Here is a 17,795-nt window from a genome sequence, read left to right as displayed (position 1 = left end):
ACAGCTTCCTGATGGGCCTCCCTTGCAGGCTGAATCTCAAAATCCCTCCTGTGCCTCACTCTTTGGTGGGTTCTGACTCAAAATAAACAGGAAGGTGTTAAACAGAAAAGAGTTACATCCCAGAATTGCAGTGCTCCTTTTATTGTCAAAACCCTGGGGAAATTTTTATGGGCCAGGAGTTTTGAGGTGTTTGACCAAAGACTGAAGAACATAGTGCTGATTATTCTCAATCTGTTGTCATACTGATGCTGTATTTGGTATGCTAGCTGAGGCTGCTAGCTGGGGTTCTAAGGGATTGGATTAACTAATGCAAATCGGGCCCAATATGTGCACCACGCCAGGTGACACTGAAAGGCCATATAGCACCTGACCAGTGGAGAGGAATTCAGACCGATGACACCTGGATGTCTCTTTCTTTTTTTCTTTTTTTTGGTCATTAAGAGTGGATTGATAAAGGAAGAATTTGAATCTTTCAAGGCATGCTCCCTGACCTTCCCGGTACATAGGTAATGTTTCTACAGCCCTTTCTAAGGGCCAGGCTCTGTTCTAAGCACTTTGTGTATTAAGTCCTTTAATTCCCAAGCAATCCAATGAAGTAAGTCACATTATTATATTAACAAAGAAACTGAGACACAGAGAAATTGGCTTCTCAAGATAACACAGCTAGAAAGTGGCAAAGACAGCATTCCAACCCAAGTGTTCCTACCTTGCAAGCCAAGCTCTTACCTGCCATGCTGTATAGCACGATTGGATGAGGGTGGGTAGGGCTGCAGTTAGAGCTGGATGCCTGGTCTTGATGGAGATGGGAGGTGCCGAGGACCACCATGTCCAGCAGGCTCATAATGACAGCAGAGTAGGCACGTGATCGTGGTACAGGGGCAACCGATGAAAATCCTGGAACTTGGCATACTGCTCTAGTTCAAGCTCAATCCTTCCCTTGGCAGGGCAGCAATGTACCTCTATTGTTCTGCCACCTCTGGCCCTGTGCCCCAGTCTGGTGGGAAGCAAGTTGACCACCTCACTATGCTATAGAATAGTAGGTTTCATGGACCTGAGGAGCATGTAGAAGCAACTTCTTAAGATATCTTGATATGGTACATGTGTGATGGAGTAGAAAGTCAAACTCAACAAGAATACACTTTAGCAAAGTTTGGGCTAATTCAGGATTCTGGAGCCTGTGGGCGCCTCCTAATCCAGCGTAAAGGACAGGCAAGGGCACCTTGCTTTCCCTACCACATAGAAGGACAAACAGTACCCGGTAGGTCGTTTGGGAAACGTGAGGCAGCACACATCACCTACCATTTAGAATATTCTGCTCTAATGCATTTTGGTTCTACAAGTGGCAGCTTTGAGTGGCATCTAGTCCAATAGAGGCTGTAGTACAGATCTGGTTACTCTCTTCTCATGAACCAGCAGACCCATGAACAAACCTAAGTCTTGTTTGTATCAATCTCTGTGAAGAGTCTGAGATTTTATCCTACTTGCAAACTTACAAGGTAGTTCTGGTGCCGGGTGAAGACACCCAGCCTGCCCATTCGCTCCGAATGCCTTATATGCTTCCATGGTATTCTTCCATCTCTGCCCTTTTATGCCCCAACACAAGGAATGGGGCAACCCTTGCCCCCCAAAATGCGAGTAGTAAAGCCCTGATGAATTTTTTCAGAATTTTCTAATCAGAAAAATCTAGACAGAAGTTATTCTCACTTCCACATATGTTGAAGTTTTGTGTTACATCAACATTTTATTTTAATTACGCATGGGGAGACACAATCATCTTTTCAGCGCGTATGGACTCTTTTTTTTTTTTTTAAAGATTTTATTTATTTGAGAGAGAGAATGAGAGAGAGCACATGAGAGGGGGGAGGGTCAGAGGGAGAAGCAGACTCCCCGCTGAGCAGGGAGCCCAACGCGGGACTCGATCCAGGGACTCCAGGATCATGACCTGAGCCGAAGGCAGTCGCTTAACCGACTGAGCCACCCAGGCGCCCCCAGTGTGTATGGACTCTTAAGTGTTTTGATCTCTCAGAGGCAAATTTGCCGCTGACTCTGTCCTCAACTTCACAAAAACAAGTGAGGCAATGCGTTGATGTTCCGGGATTCACTGCATTATTGTTACTCTGTCACCCAGAAACAGGTGGTCTTATGATAAGGTCTGTTGAAAGTGCATGCACAATGGCCCCTTGGACACTGGCAATTTCCCTGGCTGGCTGGAATATATGTCCCGTGCCATAATCCCCAGTACACAGGGTGGTTTCCTATAGCTACAGCACAGTCACTTGGGAGACAAGGGATGGAGAGTGAATGGTTTCACTTAATAAAACCCTACTGAGATTTCTGCTTTCTGTGTCCTGAACAAGGGGTCTCTCTAGCCAGTGTAGCAGAGCTTCTACCCGTCAATATGATAATGATTCTACTGAATTGGGAACCAAGACTGCCATGTGGCTTTTCTTGGCTCCCGGCGTATGAGGAAAACACACTCCTCTGGACTACATACTTAGCTTCTCCTTACATTGTCAAAGCAGTGTGCCACCCCTTCAGAGCTTTTCCAAGAGACGATAGCTCTGATCTCGGAATGTATTGTCATCTTCTGGCTATTTGGGAATGGGTGCTCTGAGAGAGCACGCAGAGGTACATCTTTTGGAATTCCACATGCTTGTATGTAGGTTTGTAAACCAATACCTTGCTTGCCCTGTGTTCTTCCAACACCCCCATAATGGAGGTCACATTTCCCTCTTTTTAGGTGCTACTATCTGGCTTTGAAGTTGCTTCAAGAAACCCAGATGGCTTTCCCTTTAATTCCCATGAAACTCTGCCAGCACACTTGCAGATGAGCCTCCCCCACACCTGCCTTTCCCTGGCATGACTGCATTCCACCCATGTTCCTTCTCGAACAGAGCAAGGCTCGGGTGTCCTGAGCCCACAGCATGGGCTCTGGCCAATAAAAGCCAAAAACTACCAAAAACCCACTCCAAGCTAAAAAATACAGAAAACCCAGTCCACACAGAGATGCTTATTCATTTTATAGTTTTGTAAAAACCTCAAGGAAGGTCTTCTATGTAAGCTTTAACAGAAGAAAGTTTCCACGTATTTAAAATAAGAAAACAGAATGGCAAACATATTTGACGAGTAGCGATTTGAGTTATAAATGGTCATCCTGAAGTATTTTATCTTGTTTTTATATTAACATTTAAATATATTGTTCTAGAATTGTCTCATAAAGCCAGCACATTAAGAGAAAATTGTGATTATCATTGGTTCCCTATTCAGATTCTCATCTGTGAGCCATCTGATTCATGCTGAAATTTGACAAGTTCACTTTGTTCCTCCTCATAAATTTTTGGCATATATCACTTGGGTGGATGTTACGTATTTGAAACATAAATGTCGTGAAAATTAATCCCCCCAGCACTACAGCCGCTGCAACAGCTATGAGTGTGTGTCCTGGAAAAGGCAATGGTACTTCATCAACATAAATCTGCAACAGAAAAAGCACAGTCTTTTAGCTTTCTGAGTCTAGTCATTTAAGACGCTGAACTTTATATGATTTCCATAACAGTGGAGCCACTATTCATCAATTTAGCAAACTTCTGCTCAGATACATACAGATATTCAGCATCCACAAAGCCTAGAAACAGTCTCTGGACAATCTGGTAAGGAACAGTTTGCACGCAATACAGAATATAAATTCTATTGTCCTAGGTCTTTAACCACAGAGGTCGGCAGGATACTTAGATGGCAGGAAAACACTCTGTGTTCAGTTACAGAGGAACGGACAGAGTGCCCTGGAAACACAGTTAGGAAATGCCTAACTGCCGAGGGTGACCAGGGAATGTGCTTCCTGAGCTGCATCTTGAAGAATAAGTGCGTTCACAGACAAGGAGAAGAACGGGCATTCCAGGGAGAGGGAATAAGCATGTGCTCCTTCAAGCTGTCATCTTTTTAGAAAATCCTCTATGTGCTAACAGAGGGAAACTTCTGTATATTCAAAATGCTTCTTACACCTGAATGGATAACTAATAAAAACAAGTGCCTAGAAGAGAGACAGGATTGTTGACAGAGAGGCACAGAGGTGTCTTTTTTCTCTGAGACTTGAGGCCAGGATGGGTGCCATATACGTTAATTCTAGAAGCAGGGGCATACAGAGAGAGAGTAAGATGGTTCAAGCCCAGTGACTTGGGTTTTCTCTGTGAAGTAGGAAGCTAGATCATATTTTGAGGTAGAAGAAAGTAGAGATGAGTGGAAATAGGACACTGGAGAATGTGGGAAAATGCTAAGGATGGGTAAGCTGCTTTAGAATACAGCTCAAGTTAAAGATACCACCATCCTCCCAGTGACCAAAGGAGGTATGCCTTTTCTTTGAAACAACCCTCGTATGCCATCAAATCTTTTACAATTTCTCTCAGATTCATTCTTTCCATTCCATTTTCAATCCTGCTACTGTGAGCTTTATCACCTCATTTTGTATGAACAAACCACTCAGCCTCCTCTCTGTGCTGTCAATCCATGTTGACATAATAACATTGCCAGATTCATCTTTGTAAGACACCCGTTCGTCTAAAAAACACTTAAAAAAAAAGTGAAGTTGCTTTATTTGCAACGAAAAGAATTTTGATGATACAGAACTGGTACCAGAAGTGGGATGTTATAAGCAGCAGAGTTGAAAAGGTGGTCCTGGCTAAGTGGTGTGGAAAGCAGTGAGAAACCGTTCTTTCCCATCTGGGCAGATAAGTATCCTCGTGGTGATGGATCAGCTGGCTTAGCCATCTCCTGTTGTACTGTAGAGCCAATGGTGTGTGCCCAATGGTACTGGAATTATTGGGAATTTGATAGAAAACGTTAGATATTGGATGTGATATTCCACTTGTGGTCTTCAGGATGGTACTACAAGAAAACAAAAATCTTCCTTCTAAGCAGGACCATCAGAGGAGTATGGATGATTAGCTTTGTTAAGAAAGATCTAATCTGTTTGTGGCCAATGAGAGAGACAATTGTATGCTACATGTAATCACAAAAGTGAATTTTCTTTTCCATGCTGAAAGAACCAGAGGAAACAATTCATTGTCATCTTGGTCTATTTGGCTTTTGTTTGCATCTTTCCGTTCTGCTTCCTCAGTGTTGGATATCTCCCCTCTTAGTCTCCACAGCCCTCATGGCTGACAGCAGCCCTTGGGGCCACAAGCTGTTTTGTTCAATATCATCAAGAAAGAGCAAATCCATGTCTCAGCATTTGGTGCAAAAATCCTGTGATTCACTCTGACTGGACTGCTATAGACCACGGTCTCCATCCCTGAACACCTTTTTTCAAAAATGTTTAATAGCTTCTTCTTGCTGACAGGAACATTCTAAAGTTCTTATTGTGAGCTTTAAGGTCTCCCACAGTTTGACCCTAACCTACCCACTTTCTTATACAGAACCTTACATTCCAGCCAAATGGATAGAAGCCGTTCAAGAGATAAGCTTGATGCTTTCTCTTACCTGTGTTTTTGCTGCTGCTGTTCCCTCTACCCAGAATGCCTTCCTTACCCATTTCTTACATAAAATAAAATTTTAGTCACCTTACTAGACGCTAGAAACATTTCACTTGTTCAGTTAAGCCATCCATTATTTTTTAAGAGTAGAAGGCTGTATCACCTCTGAATTCTGTATTCGCCAGCTAAACGGCCACCTCTAAAGTTCTTGAAAATAGTTTTCTTCAAATGTTTCCCTTCCACTCTTCTTTGACTATCCAAATATTCCACACCATGTCTAAAAAAAGGTTAAACCCCAGAATCATAGAAGTGTGTCTCCTAGACACAATATCTCTTTACTGCCAAAATACTTAAATTTGTATTTCTTAAACACAAAGAATTCACTTAAATAGCCACAGTGTAATTGCCAAAATCAAGGCATTAACACCGAGACAGTGCTGTTCTCTAATCTACAGACGTTATTCAAATTTTGTCAATTATCCCAATAATGTCCTTTAAGGTGCGCAAAAATCCCCATTGTTTCAGGATACTTTCAAAAGCAGGTGTCGACAGTCCCAAGAAACTTACACTCTGTTTCTACTGTTGTTTAATGATTCTCCCTTGGTTAACTGTACAATCACTTCCTGTCTTTCTTTTATTTTTTTGTGGTTCCTCCTTCATTCCAGAAGCTTTGTCTCCTTCTGTTGACACTTCTTTTCAGCCTGAAGAAATTCTTTATATGTTTTTTTAAAAAGAGAAGTTCTGCCAATAGTGGATTATCTTTGTTTTCCTTCATCTAAGAGTGCTTTTATTTTTCCTTCATTCCTGAAGGATATTTTCACTGAATACAGAATTCTGGATTGGCAGTCCTTCCTCCCATGTTGGGCAACTTTCTTCTAGCTTCCATGGTTTCTGAGGAAAAATCAGCAGTCATTCAAATTATTGTTCACTTACATGGCTTTGTTGTTGCTGTTGTTTTGGCTGCTTTCAATATTTTTTTCTTTATCTTTGATTTTTAGTAGTTTGGTCATGATATGTTTAGGCAGAATCTCCATATCTTGCTCTGGATTCACTAAGCTTCTTAAATATGTAAATTTACGTCTTCACCAAATTTGGGACATTTTCAGCCTTTATTCTTTCCTCTTTTCTCCTCCTTCTCCTTCCCCTCCCTTACCCCTTCCCTCCCCTGCACTCCTCCCATTCCTCCTCCCTTTCCTCCCATTCCTCCTCCTCCTCCCCCTCATCATCCTTCTTTTTTCTGCATCAATCCCTTTTTCCTGTCCTGCATGGACTCTGGGGACCTAAAGGTCAGACTTTCAATACTATCACATAGATCCCTGAGGCCATTCTTTTTAAAGTCTTTTTTTCTTCAGAGTGGATTTCTATTGATTTGTTTTCAAATTCACTGATTTTTTTTCTCTGCATATTTGTTCTGCTAGCAAATCTATCCAGTGATTTTTAAATTTTAAATATTGTATTTTTCAGTTCTAAAATTTCCATTTGGTTTTCTTTTTTATAGCTTCCATTTCTCTGCTGAGAATTTCTCCCTTTCCCTTTTCAACTCATTTACCTTTACCTCACACAGTCTGGTTATCATGGCTGGTTTAAAACATCTGTCTAATCATTTCATTTGCCATCAATTGCTGATTGTCTTTTCTTTTGAGACTCTATTATATTTTCTTAGTTATTGGCATATTGAGTAATATGGGATTTTATCCTGGACATTTAAGATGTTTCTGTTGTGAGACTCCGAGTCTTACTAAAAATTCTCTGGAAAATATTGGGGTTTTGTTTGTTTTAGCAGTTGGGCTACACTGGTTGAGTTCAGATCAAGTTATGCTTTACTCTCAGTGGTGGCTCCGGTGTCAGTTCAGTTTCAAAACTTTGGCTATGCCCTTGTGTCTTTCTGGTTCCTGTGTCACTCAGGGGTTATTCCAGAACTTAAGTGAGGTGTTTATATTGCAGGTTTATTTTGAAGCCTTTGCTATGCTTCTTTGTTTTTGTTTTTTGAATGACTATATTTTCACCAATTTTATTTTATTTTTTAAGTTTTTATTTAAATTCCAGTTAGTTAACACACATTTACAGCAGTGCAGATCCATTGCTGGGGCTGGCCTTAGGCAGGGTCAAGATAGAAAAAGGCGAGGGGTGGGGGAAGAGGGAGGAGGGGGAGAGGGAAAGAGGAAGGAAAGGAGGGAGGGGAGAGAGAGAGAGAGATCTTGTTTTTGATAATGTGGTAACAGTATTTGATAATGAATGAGTCATTAATCAATTTAATCAAATCCTCATTCCTTCTCATCCTGGTAGCAATTGTCGTTATGTGAAGAAGCATAACTGAATTATTGCACATCATGGGGTAATTTGGGGAGATTGATTTTGGTTCCCAAAACTTTCAGATCTTGATGGCTTTTGGCGTATTAAGACTCTACCATTACAATGAAATAATCAGGAAGATTGTAATGGAAACTAAAATGTTATAGACATATGTTTCTTTGGGGACATAGGGTGAGAGGAAATGTGGTAAAAGTCTGAAAAGGAGTTAAAAATGGAAGATGGAGAGAGAACAAAAACAAATACAGGCACTTATTAAAATTTTCCCACCTCTGATGGGTCCTGTTATGTGTCATACACTCTACCTTCATCATTACTGACAATGTCACTCCCCTTTCTCCAGGATCCCCTGTCTCCAGGACCTGTCCATCACACAAATTTTGCCGTTTTTCTCTTTTGTGTCTCTTGCACTGACACTTGTCATGCTACTTCCCCAGCCATCACCCCATCGGTACCTTGTGCATTTACCATACCTGAAATTCTTCAACTAAGTTACAAAAAGTGACCCCCGGAACAACGGACACTCTGAAGTGAAAAAGCTCAGAGCCCTGTGGAAAAAAAACACCTGGTCATTAGCAGCATAGACACGTATGTTCCTTTAAGTTAAAATACACACTGGAGCCACTTAACCTATAGATATTGCATAGAAAGATACAATCTCCTTCCTAAGGCATCTACTTCATGTATCAAAATAAAAATGGAGGAAGAAGGACAATAGCTGAAACTTGGTTTTAGAATGAAGAAATATAAGGCGCCTGGGTGGCTCAGTCGTTAAGTGTCTGCCTTCGGCTCAGGTCATGGTCCCAGGGTCCTGGGATCGAGCCCCACTTCGGGCTTCCTGCTCAGTGGGAAGCCTGCTTCTCCCTCTCCCACTCCCCCTGCTTGTGCTCTCTTTCTTGCTGTGTCTCTCTCTGTCAAATAAATAAACAAAATCTTAAAAAAAAAAAAAAAAAGAATGAAGAAATATAAACATAAAGCCTAACATGACCTTGACAGGTAATTTGGGCTAATCCTCATATTCATGGTTTTGATATGTCCACTTGTTTTTATCGGCTTTTATAACAATTACCTGGATTATATCAACTTCATGTGTTCTTACGGGCAGCTAGAACCAGAAGACATACCTGTGTACATCCAGATGAAGGATACCAAAACTGTTTTATTCCCTTAATTTTGGAAATACCCTTTCTACTCCATCTTGAAAAATAATCTATTAGTTTTGCCTATCAGCTCAAAAAATAGTAAGTTAATGTTAAATTCAACTTTCAGATACTTTTAGAAATAATAATATCAAGAGAAAGGGAGGAAAAATAAACACCCTCCATATATTTTAAAGATGCAATTTCTACCATTGATGGACACTTATACTTTAAAACTTAAACCAATCTTTGTTTAGACATATATGTTTTACTTCAACACAAAACAGGAAAAACAAAAGTGCTGCCAACTCACCTTTATACTTAAGTTGAGGCCTAAAGGATTATACACTGGAGCATTAAGACGTGGTTCTAAGTAATTTTTCAACTTTTTTACATTGTCTGGTACACTGTGTTCTAGAAGTACATGAAGTATATTTTAAGCACACTGATATTTTCACATTTTGCATAAAATTTGCTACATAATCAAGGTACAATGAAGGATTTCACTCTGTAACATGACTAAGTTATCCCAGACTTTTGATTTGGCTTGACTATATAGAAAATATATTTAGGGAAAATTAGGCCATGGAGCTAACATTGCATCTCCTCAGGGACACTATCAAGGATAAGACCTCTGGGGTGCCTGGGTGGCTCAGTCAGTTAAGAGTCTGACTTTTGACTTCAGCTCAGGTCATGATCTAAGGATCGTGAGGTCGAGCAGCACATTGGGCTCTGAGCTGGGCGTGGAGCCTGCTTAAGATTCTCTCTCTCCCTCTGCCCCTCCCCAAGTAAAAAAGATTTTTACTATTTATTTTATTATTATTTTTTTAGTAGGCTACATGTCCAGCATGGAACCCAATGTGGGGCTTGAGCTCATGACCCTGAGATCAAGACCTGAGCTGAGATCAAGAGTCAGATGCTTAACCAACTGAGCCACCCAGATGCCCCAAAGATTTTATTGTTAAGTAATCTCTACACCCAATGTGGGATTTGAACTTATAACCCCAAGATCAAGAGTCGCATGCTTTACTGACTGAGCCAGCCAGGTACCCCTCATTTTTCTTATTTAATAAAGTTTCTGCATCTCTTAAGTTATTTTACCATAGAAATTCGAAGAAACTTTGCTTGTAAAATTAGAAGATAGATTCTTTTTTTTTTTAAGTTTTATTTATTTAAGTAATCTCTACACCCAACGTGAAGCTTGAACTCATGACCTGAGATCAAGAGTCGCAAGCTCTTCGGACTGAGCCAGCCTGGTGCCCCTAGAAGACAGGTTCTATAGGCTCTCTGGCTATACTTTTAGAACTTCCTCTGTAATATCGCAAAAGCAGTCAAAAGAGACAATTAGACCAACATGTAGCACAAACTCAATCATTTTTGCCTCTCATCTACAAAACGGCTTTTCAAATATTTTACCAAAAATGCTTTTATGCCATGAAATCCAGGGCACCGAAAGTAATAATGAAATACATGGGAGAAAGAGGAGGGGAGTGAATAGCAACATGCCAGTTGATTCAACTTCTTCTCCAAAGAGGGGCACCTGGGTGGCTCACTCAGTTAGGTGTCCGACTCTTGGTTGTTCTTTGTATAAACAGATTTTATAAGCCACTTACCTAGGTAGTAACAACATTAATTATTAGACAAAATAACTGTAGAAGAAAGCAAACCCTACTTAGTTTCCAGTTTTCCCTCCTATTCACTTCAGTCACGGTAACCAGATATGGAGTTTCCACTGGGATACGTCCATCCTCACTGTAAATTTCCAAAGAAACTGGATATTGTGTAACTGGAAACTTAAAACGAGGAACCTAAAGTTCAAATTCCAAGAATGAATGTCAATTTGGAAAATTCAAGACTAATTTCATTTCCTCATAAAGGGTGAATAAATACATTTCCCCAAGAGTTTGGCCATTCTTAAATGACATGTGCCTCTTAGGATTCCTGCCTTCTCAGCGCATGAAAAACAATCTGTCTTACAGTAGAATGAATGTGAACTCCAAAAGTAATACACAGATATTGTGGTAACAAAATTTGTAACTTTCTTTTGGCCCTTTTCAGGAATTTCTTATGATGGTATTCAAACTTTTTTGGCTAACTCATATCTCATAGGGCACTGCATGAATTGGACCTTGACCACCTCCTTTCTGCCTCTCTCCCATCCAGCCATGATCTTTCAGCCACACTCTTGAAGCTCAGGCTCTGGAGTCAGAGTTCAAATCTAGCTCTCTCACATATTGATGATGTAATCTTTGGCAAATTACCTGGCTTCTCTGTGCCTCAAATTAAATGAGGCAAATCATGGAGAATGCTTAGAGCAGTGTTTAGTAGATAGTAAATGCTCAAGAAATATTATTGCAATTCAGTGAGGGGAGAGTTGTAGGGGTATATATAACAACCCTCATAACTCACTGCGAATGCTATGCTCGATATGGTATTAAGTGATTTTATCTTTATATAAAGGATATATACATATATATATAGAGAGAGAGAGAGAGAGAGGATCTATAATGCTATTATATAGGCTTACAAGGCCTTGAAATAGATCTACTTAAGCACACATTTAACTTAGCTAATACAAACACCAATATCCATCTGATAGACCTCTGAATGCTTTAAGACTAACAGAATCAAATATTTGACACAGAACCCATTCTCTTAACCAACATACTATACTGTCTTCTATTTTGTCAATACTACCAAATTGAACTCCTTGATTACAAGGACTTCAACTTCTATATTCCCAGTACTGATACACATTAGATACTCAGTAATTTCTGAATGAATCAATATCCATCGTAATCTAGTGTAGTGTATGACAGGTTACAAATTGTTTTCATATACACACATGTGTGTGTATCTTTATAAGAATCCTGTGAAATGGACAGTGTGGGCAGGTATTATTCTATTTTGCAGAGGTGGTTTGCAGAATTGGTTTGTTACCTTGTTTTGGGATATTTAAATCCAGATCTTCCTAGCTCTGTGTCCTGTTTAGTTCTATGTCATAATAAGACATTAGTTCCACGTCTTAACTTTCATATTTAATCAAAATGCACACTTCAAAATCTTATATTAATATGAAAGTACTTAGTCTTCAGGCAATTAAAAATTACCTTACCTTTTCTCTGCAATCTGAGAAAGCAACAGCATGTGAAAACTTCTGATCGTTTGTGCAGTTACACTCCTCCCGAGTAGACATGTTAGCACACTGCTTGAATTTACCAGATCTCTGCAAATAGAATATAGGTTGACTTGCTTTTTTTGTGGCAAGACATCTGCAAATGGAGTAAATGTTCACTAAATATTTGTTTCCTGAATGAATAAAATCCCTGAGAAGGTAAGAGGGGGGGAAAAGTCCATTAATAATGGACTAAAAGTACAGTATTTCTGAATTTTGTTTCCTCGCTTGGTAATTTGATCTCAAGTATCAGCTTCTTGCCAGTTGATGATTAACATGCATGAGACCTACAAAGCCCGTGTTATTCTGAATGCAGCACATGAGGACCACCAGACTCCCTGTTCTGGGCCCCCCCCCCATTGCAGGCATGAAGACAGAGACCTAGAAGGAGCCAATGTGATATGATGGGACTGTGGACTCTATGGAACCCTCTCCAAGTCTACTGTTTCAAACTGCCTTTCTTCGTGGCATTCACTAATGCCATTTAAAATCTCCATTATATCGGGCGCCTGGGTGGCTCAGTTGGTTGAGCGACTGCCTTCAGCTCAGGTCATGATCCTGGAGTTCCGGGATCGAGTCCCGCATCGGGCTCCCTACTCAGCAGGGGGTCTGCTTCTCCCTCTGACCCTCTTCCCTCTTGTGCTGTCTCTCATTCTCTCTCTCAAATAAATAAATAAAATCTTTAAAAAAAAATCTCCATTATAACTGTCCATTTGTCATTCATTTTTTATTTGATCACTCTTACTAGAGATTGGCTTTTGATTTTGATAATCAGCTCTATTTTTTTTAAATGTTATTCTTCCTTTTACCTTTTATTTTAGGATTACCATCCCCCCAGCTTCTTTTTTCTTCTTCTTCTTTTTATTCAGATAAAATTCACCATTCTAACCATTTTCAAGTGTACAATTTGGTGAGTTTTAGTACATTAGCAACGTTGTTCAATCATCACCACTGTCTAATTCCAGAACATTTTCATCACCCCAAATGGAAACCCTGTACCCATTAATAGTTACTCCCCCCTGGGGCTCCTACTTGGTTCAGTCAGTGGAACATGGGACTCTTGATCTCGGGGCTGTGAGTTCAAACCCCATTGGTGGGTGTCGAGATTACTTAAAAATAAAATCTTAAAAAAAATAGTTACTCTTCATTTACCCTTTCCCCCAGCCCATCTATTCATTCTATTTTCTATCTCCATGAATTTTCCTATTCCAGACATCTTATATAAGTGGAAATATACAATATGTAGCCTTTTGTGTCTGTTTTCTTTTGTTCAATACTGTTTTTGAGGTTCACCCATGCTGTGGCATATGGCAATACTTCATTCCTTTTTATGACTGAGTAATATTCTATTGTGTGGATATTGCCTATTTTGTTTATCCATTCATCAGTTAATGGATATTTGGTTGTTTCCCTTCTTTGGCTATTATGCATAATGTTGATATAAATTTTCTGTTTGAACATACATTTTCAATTTTGGGGGGATGTATATCTAGGAGTAAAATTGTTGGGCCATAGAGTAATTCTATATGTTTAACTTTCTGAAGACCTGCCAAAATGTTTGCTGCACCATTTCATATTCTCCTCAGCAATGTATGAGGGTTCTAATTTCTCCACATCCTCACCAACATTTGTCATTTTCCATTAAAAATATTATTATAGGCATCCTAATGTGTGTGAAGCGGTATCTCATTGTGATTTTGATTTACATTTACGTAAGGACTAATGATATTGAGCATCATTCATGGGCTTATTGGCCATCTGTATATCTTCTTTGGAGGACTGTCTATTTAGAGACTTCATCTATTTCTGACTGAGTGGTTTGTCTCTTTGTTGTGGAGTTGTAAGAGATCTTGAGAATGTCTAGATACTAGATCCTTATCAGATATATGAATTGCAAATATTGTCTCCCATTCAGTGAGTGTCTTTTCACTTTCTTGACAGTGTCCTTTCAACCACACACAAAAGTTTTTAATTTTGATGAAGTTCAATTTATTTATTTCTCTGTCATTTCTTGTGCTTTAGGGTCATATTTAACAAATCATCACCTTATCCAAAGAGACAAAGGTATACACTTATAGTTCCCTATAAGAGTTTTGTGTTTTAGCTCTTACGTTTAGGTTTTCAATCCATTTTAAATTAATTTTTGTAGATGGTGCAAGATAGGTGCCCAAATTCATCCTACTGAATGTAGATATTCATTCAGTTGTCACGGCACCATTTGTTAGAAAACCTATTCTCTCTCCTTTGAGTGGCCTTGGCACACAGGTCAAAAACTCAGTTGACCACAGACGTATGGGTTTTTTCTGGATTCTCGATTTTATTCCATGGATATATATGTCTATCCTTATGCCATTATCACACTGTTTTGATTACTACAGTTTTATAGTAAATTTCAAAATTGTGAAGTATGGGTTCTCCAACTTTGTCTTCTTTTTCCAAGATTGTGTTGGCTGGCAGAGTCTCTTGAAATTCTTTATGAATTTTAAAATCAGCTTTTACATTCATGCAAAAAGGCATTCAGAATTTTAATAGGGAATGCATTTAGTCTGTAAATCAGTTTGGGGAGTATTGTCATTGTAAGAATATTAAGTCTTCCATTCATGAACATGGGATCTTTCCCACATTTAATTCCCTTTTAACTTCTTCAGCTATGTTTTGTAGCTTTCAGTGTCCAAGTTCTGTATTTTCTGGGCTATATTTATTCCTAAATATTTTATCATTTGTGATGCTATCGTAAATGGAATTATTTTAATTTCACTTTTGTTCATTCTAGTATACAGAAATACAATTTTTTGTGTGTATTGATCTTGTGGCCTGCATCTCTTTTATAAACTCTAAGTTTTTTGTTTTTGTGGATTCTTTAAAATTATATGTATCTTATTAATATACATATATATATAACATATATATAATATCATGTCATCTGTGAATAGAGATCATTTTATTTCTTCCTTTCTAATCTGGATGCTTTTTATTTCTTTTCCTTGCCTAATTGTCCTGGCTAGAACTTCCAGTCCAATACTGGATAGAAGAGGCATGAGCCTTGTCTTGTTCTTGGTCTTAAGGGAAAAGCTTCTAATCTTTCACCATTAAGTATGATGTTAGCAGTGGGTATTTCATAGATGCCCTTTATCAGGTTGAGAAGTTACCCTTTATTACTAGTTTGTTGAGTGCTTTTATCATGAAAGGTCATTGGATTTTGTCAAAAGCCTTTTCTGCATCAATTGAGATGATCATGTATATTTTCCTTTCATTCTATTAATGTGGTGCATTACAGTGATTGATTTCTTATGTTAAGCCACCTTTGTGTTCCTGGGACAAATCTCACTTGGTCACAGTCTATGATCCTTTTACTATGCTGTTGAATTTGGTTTGCTAGTATTGTTGTAGGGTTTTTTTGTCTCTAATATTCATAAGGGATATTGGTTTGTAATTTTCTCTCAATGTGTTTATCTGGCTTTGGTATCAGGGTAATGCTAGCCTCTTAGAATCAGGAAGTGTTCCCTTCTCTTCTATTTTTTTGGAAAAGCTTGAGAACTATTGGTGTTAAATTTTCTTTAAATGTTTGGTAGAATTCACCAATGAAGCCATCTGATCTTTTCTTTGTTGGGAGGTTTTTGATTACTCACTGACTCAATCTCTCTATTTGTCTTGGAGTTATTTAGATTTTCTATTTCATTTTCAGTCAGTTTAGGTCATTTCTGTTTTTCCATGAATGCTTCCATCTCATCTAGGTATCCAATTTGTTTTTGTTTTTGTTTTTTTTTTAAAGATTTTATTTATTTATTTGAGAGAGAGAATGAGATAGAGAGCATGAGGGGGGCAGGGTCAGAGGGAGAAGCAGACTCCCTGCCGAGCAGGGAGCCCGATGCGGGACTCGATCCCAGGACTCCAGGATCATGACCTGAGCTGAAGGCAGTCGCTTAACCAACTGAGCCACCCAGGCGCCCTAGGTATCCAATTTGTTGACATACAATTGTTCATAGTACTCTTATAAATAAATATATATGTTTTATTTTTGTAAAGTTAATAGTAATATCCCATGTCCATTTCTGATTTTAGTTGTCTTTTCTTTTTTTCTTTGTCAGTCTATTTAAAGGTTTGTTGATCTTTTCAAAGAACCAACTTTTGGCTTTGTTATTCTTGCTACTATTCTTCAATTCTCTTCTTTATTCACCTCCACTCTAATCTTTATTATTTCCTTTCATCTGTTTACTTTGGATAATACCATATTATGTTAATTACTCTTTTTGATCAATAGGAGGACAAATCCCTCATTCATTTCCTGTTCTTCAAATTATTTATTTATTAATACCTATTTTCTTTCCAGTACGAACTTTAGAAAAAGCCCATTCTGTCCCCTCAAACATATTCTGTTGGGGTTTAGACTGTAAATTGCACTGATTTTATAGATTAATCTGGAGAGAACTGAGCTTTATAATGGTGAAGCTTCCCATCAAGAATGTGAGACTTCTTTCAATCCAAGGTGTTTTTTATATGTTTCAGCTAAATCATATAATTTTTTCCGTGCCTGTCTTGCACATATTTTTAGATTAAATTCTACATCTATTATTATATACAAATGAAGAGTGAGTTGTTTTCCATTATTACTTCTAATTAGTTATTACAGATATATAGGAACATTACTGATTTTTCTTTGTGATTTTATATGCATTGGGCTACATTATTGATAATAATTATTAGTTTTAGTAGTTTGCCAGTTGTTTCTTCCATATTTTCTAAGTAAGTAATTACATGTGGGAATGGTGAGTTTTGTCTCTTTCCTATGTTTATACTTTATTTTTCTTTGTCACATTGGCTTAGCCTGACTTTACAAAATGAAGTAAAATAGAAGCATTAAAGCACGAATGCTTCTAATATTTAATTTTATACGTTTGCTAAATACTTCTCACAGATTTTATTTATTAGATTGAGTAGTATCACTTCTATTTCTGTTTTACAGAAGTTTATTCAGAAATGGATGTTAAATTGTATCAAACATGTTTTATGGCTTCTAATGAGATTATTTTTCCTTTAATCCATTTATGAAGTGAATCAATTTAAAATGTTTCATATGCTCAAACCTTCTCACATTGGAGAAAGTCTAGTCTCCTGAAATACCAGAGTTAGTATATTCATGCATTTGCCTTACTAGTATTTTAGCTAGGATTTTTCACAAGTCAGACTAGACAAGAGATTTAGGGGTGGGTGAATTGACGATATAGGTGTGTATGCATACACAATTTTTTTGCATTTTTAAAAATTTTAATTTTAATGATTTAAAGCTATAGAATATGGACTGTATTGAGCCTTTTTAGAATTCATTAAGACTTTATTACAAAATAAGCAGTCACTTAGTATGGATGTTCCATGTGGACTGAAAGGAATGTACATTCTCTGTTTTATGCAGATACATTCACTATGCCCCAGGCTTTCTGGTTCTCCTGAGTCATGGAGTCCTTTCCTTTGAATGCCCTTGCCTGGGATGCTCTTTTTCTCTCCCTTACCCTCCTCTACACTCCTCCTTTCTTGGTTCACTCCTACTCATCTTTCAGTCTGACTCCCTTGGACTAGGTTCTATACCCCTGATCCACAGTCATATTGTGTGTTTTATGTCTGTTTCTACTACTTGTCTATCTTAAACTTAGGGGCAAGTAAGGATTAACTGGGAGATTTTTTTTTTTTAATGGAAATTTCAGGATT

The 17,795-nt window shown here is 38.4% G+C and overlaps 1 protein-coding gene across 1 annotated transcript in view; it reads right to left on the bottom strand.

Annotated features, from left to right (window-relative positions):
• Positions 1-3,240: 3,240 nt before the first annotated feature.
• Positions 3,241-17,795, bottom strand: part of CATSPERB (cation channel sperm associated auxiliary subunit beta) — a 95,370-nt gene continuing 80,815 nt past the window's right edge. The window contains exons 22-26 of the mRNA XM_034992627.1: positions 12,033-12,143; positions 10,590-10,725; positions 9,231-9,331; positions 8,252-8,326; positions 3,241-3,475 (exon numbers count right to left, since the gene is read on the bottom strand). Coding sequence (XP_034848518.1) covers positions 3,272-3,475; positions 8,252-8,326; positions 9,231-9,331; positions 10,590-10,725; positions 12,033-12,143 — 627 coding nt within the window. The 3' untranslated portion in view covers positions 3,241-3,271. The remainder of the gene's footprint in view (positions 3,476-8,251; positions 8,327-9,230; positions 9,332-10,589; positions 10,726-12,032; positions 12,144-17,795) is intronic.

Source organism: Mirounga leonina, unplaced genomic scaffold (assembly GCF_011800145.1).
Source record: "Mirounga leonina isolate KUSES-001 unplaced genomic scaffold, KU_Mleo_1.0 Mir_82, whole genome shotgun sequence".
NCBI lineage: Eukaryota > Metazoa > Chordata > Mammalia > Carnivora > Phocidae > Mirounga > Mirounga leonina.
The sequence above is the reverse complement of the archived record's forward strand: the minus strand, read 5'-3'. Positions and strand labels throughout refer to the sequence as shown.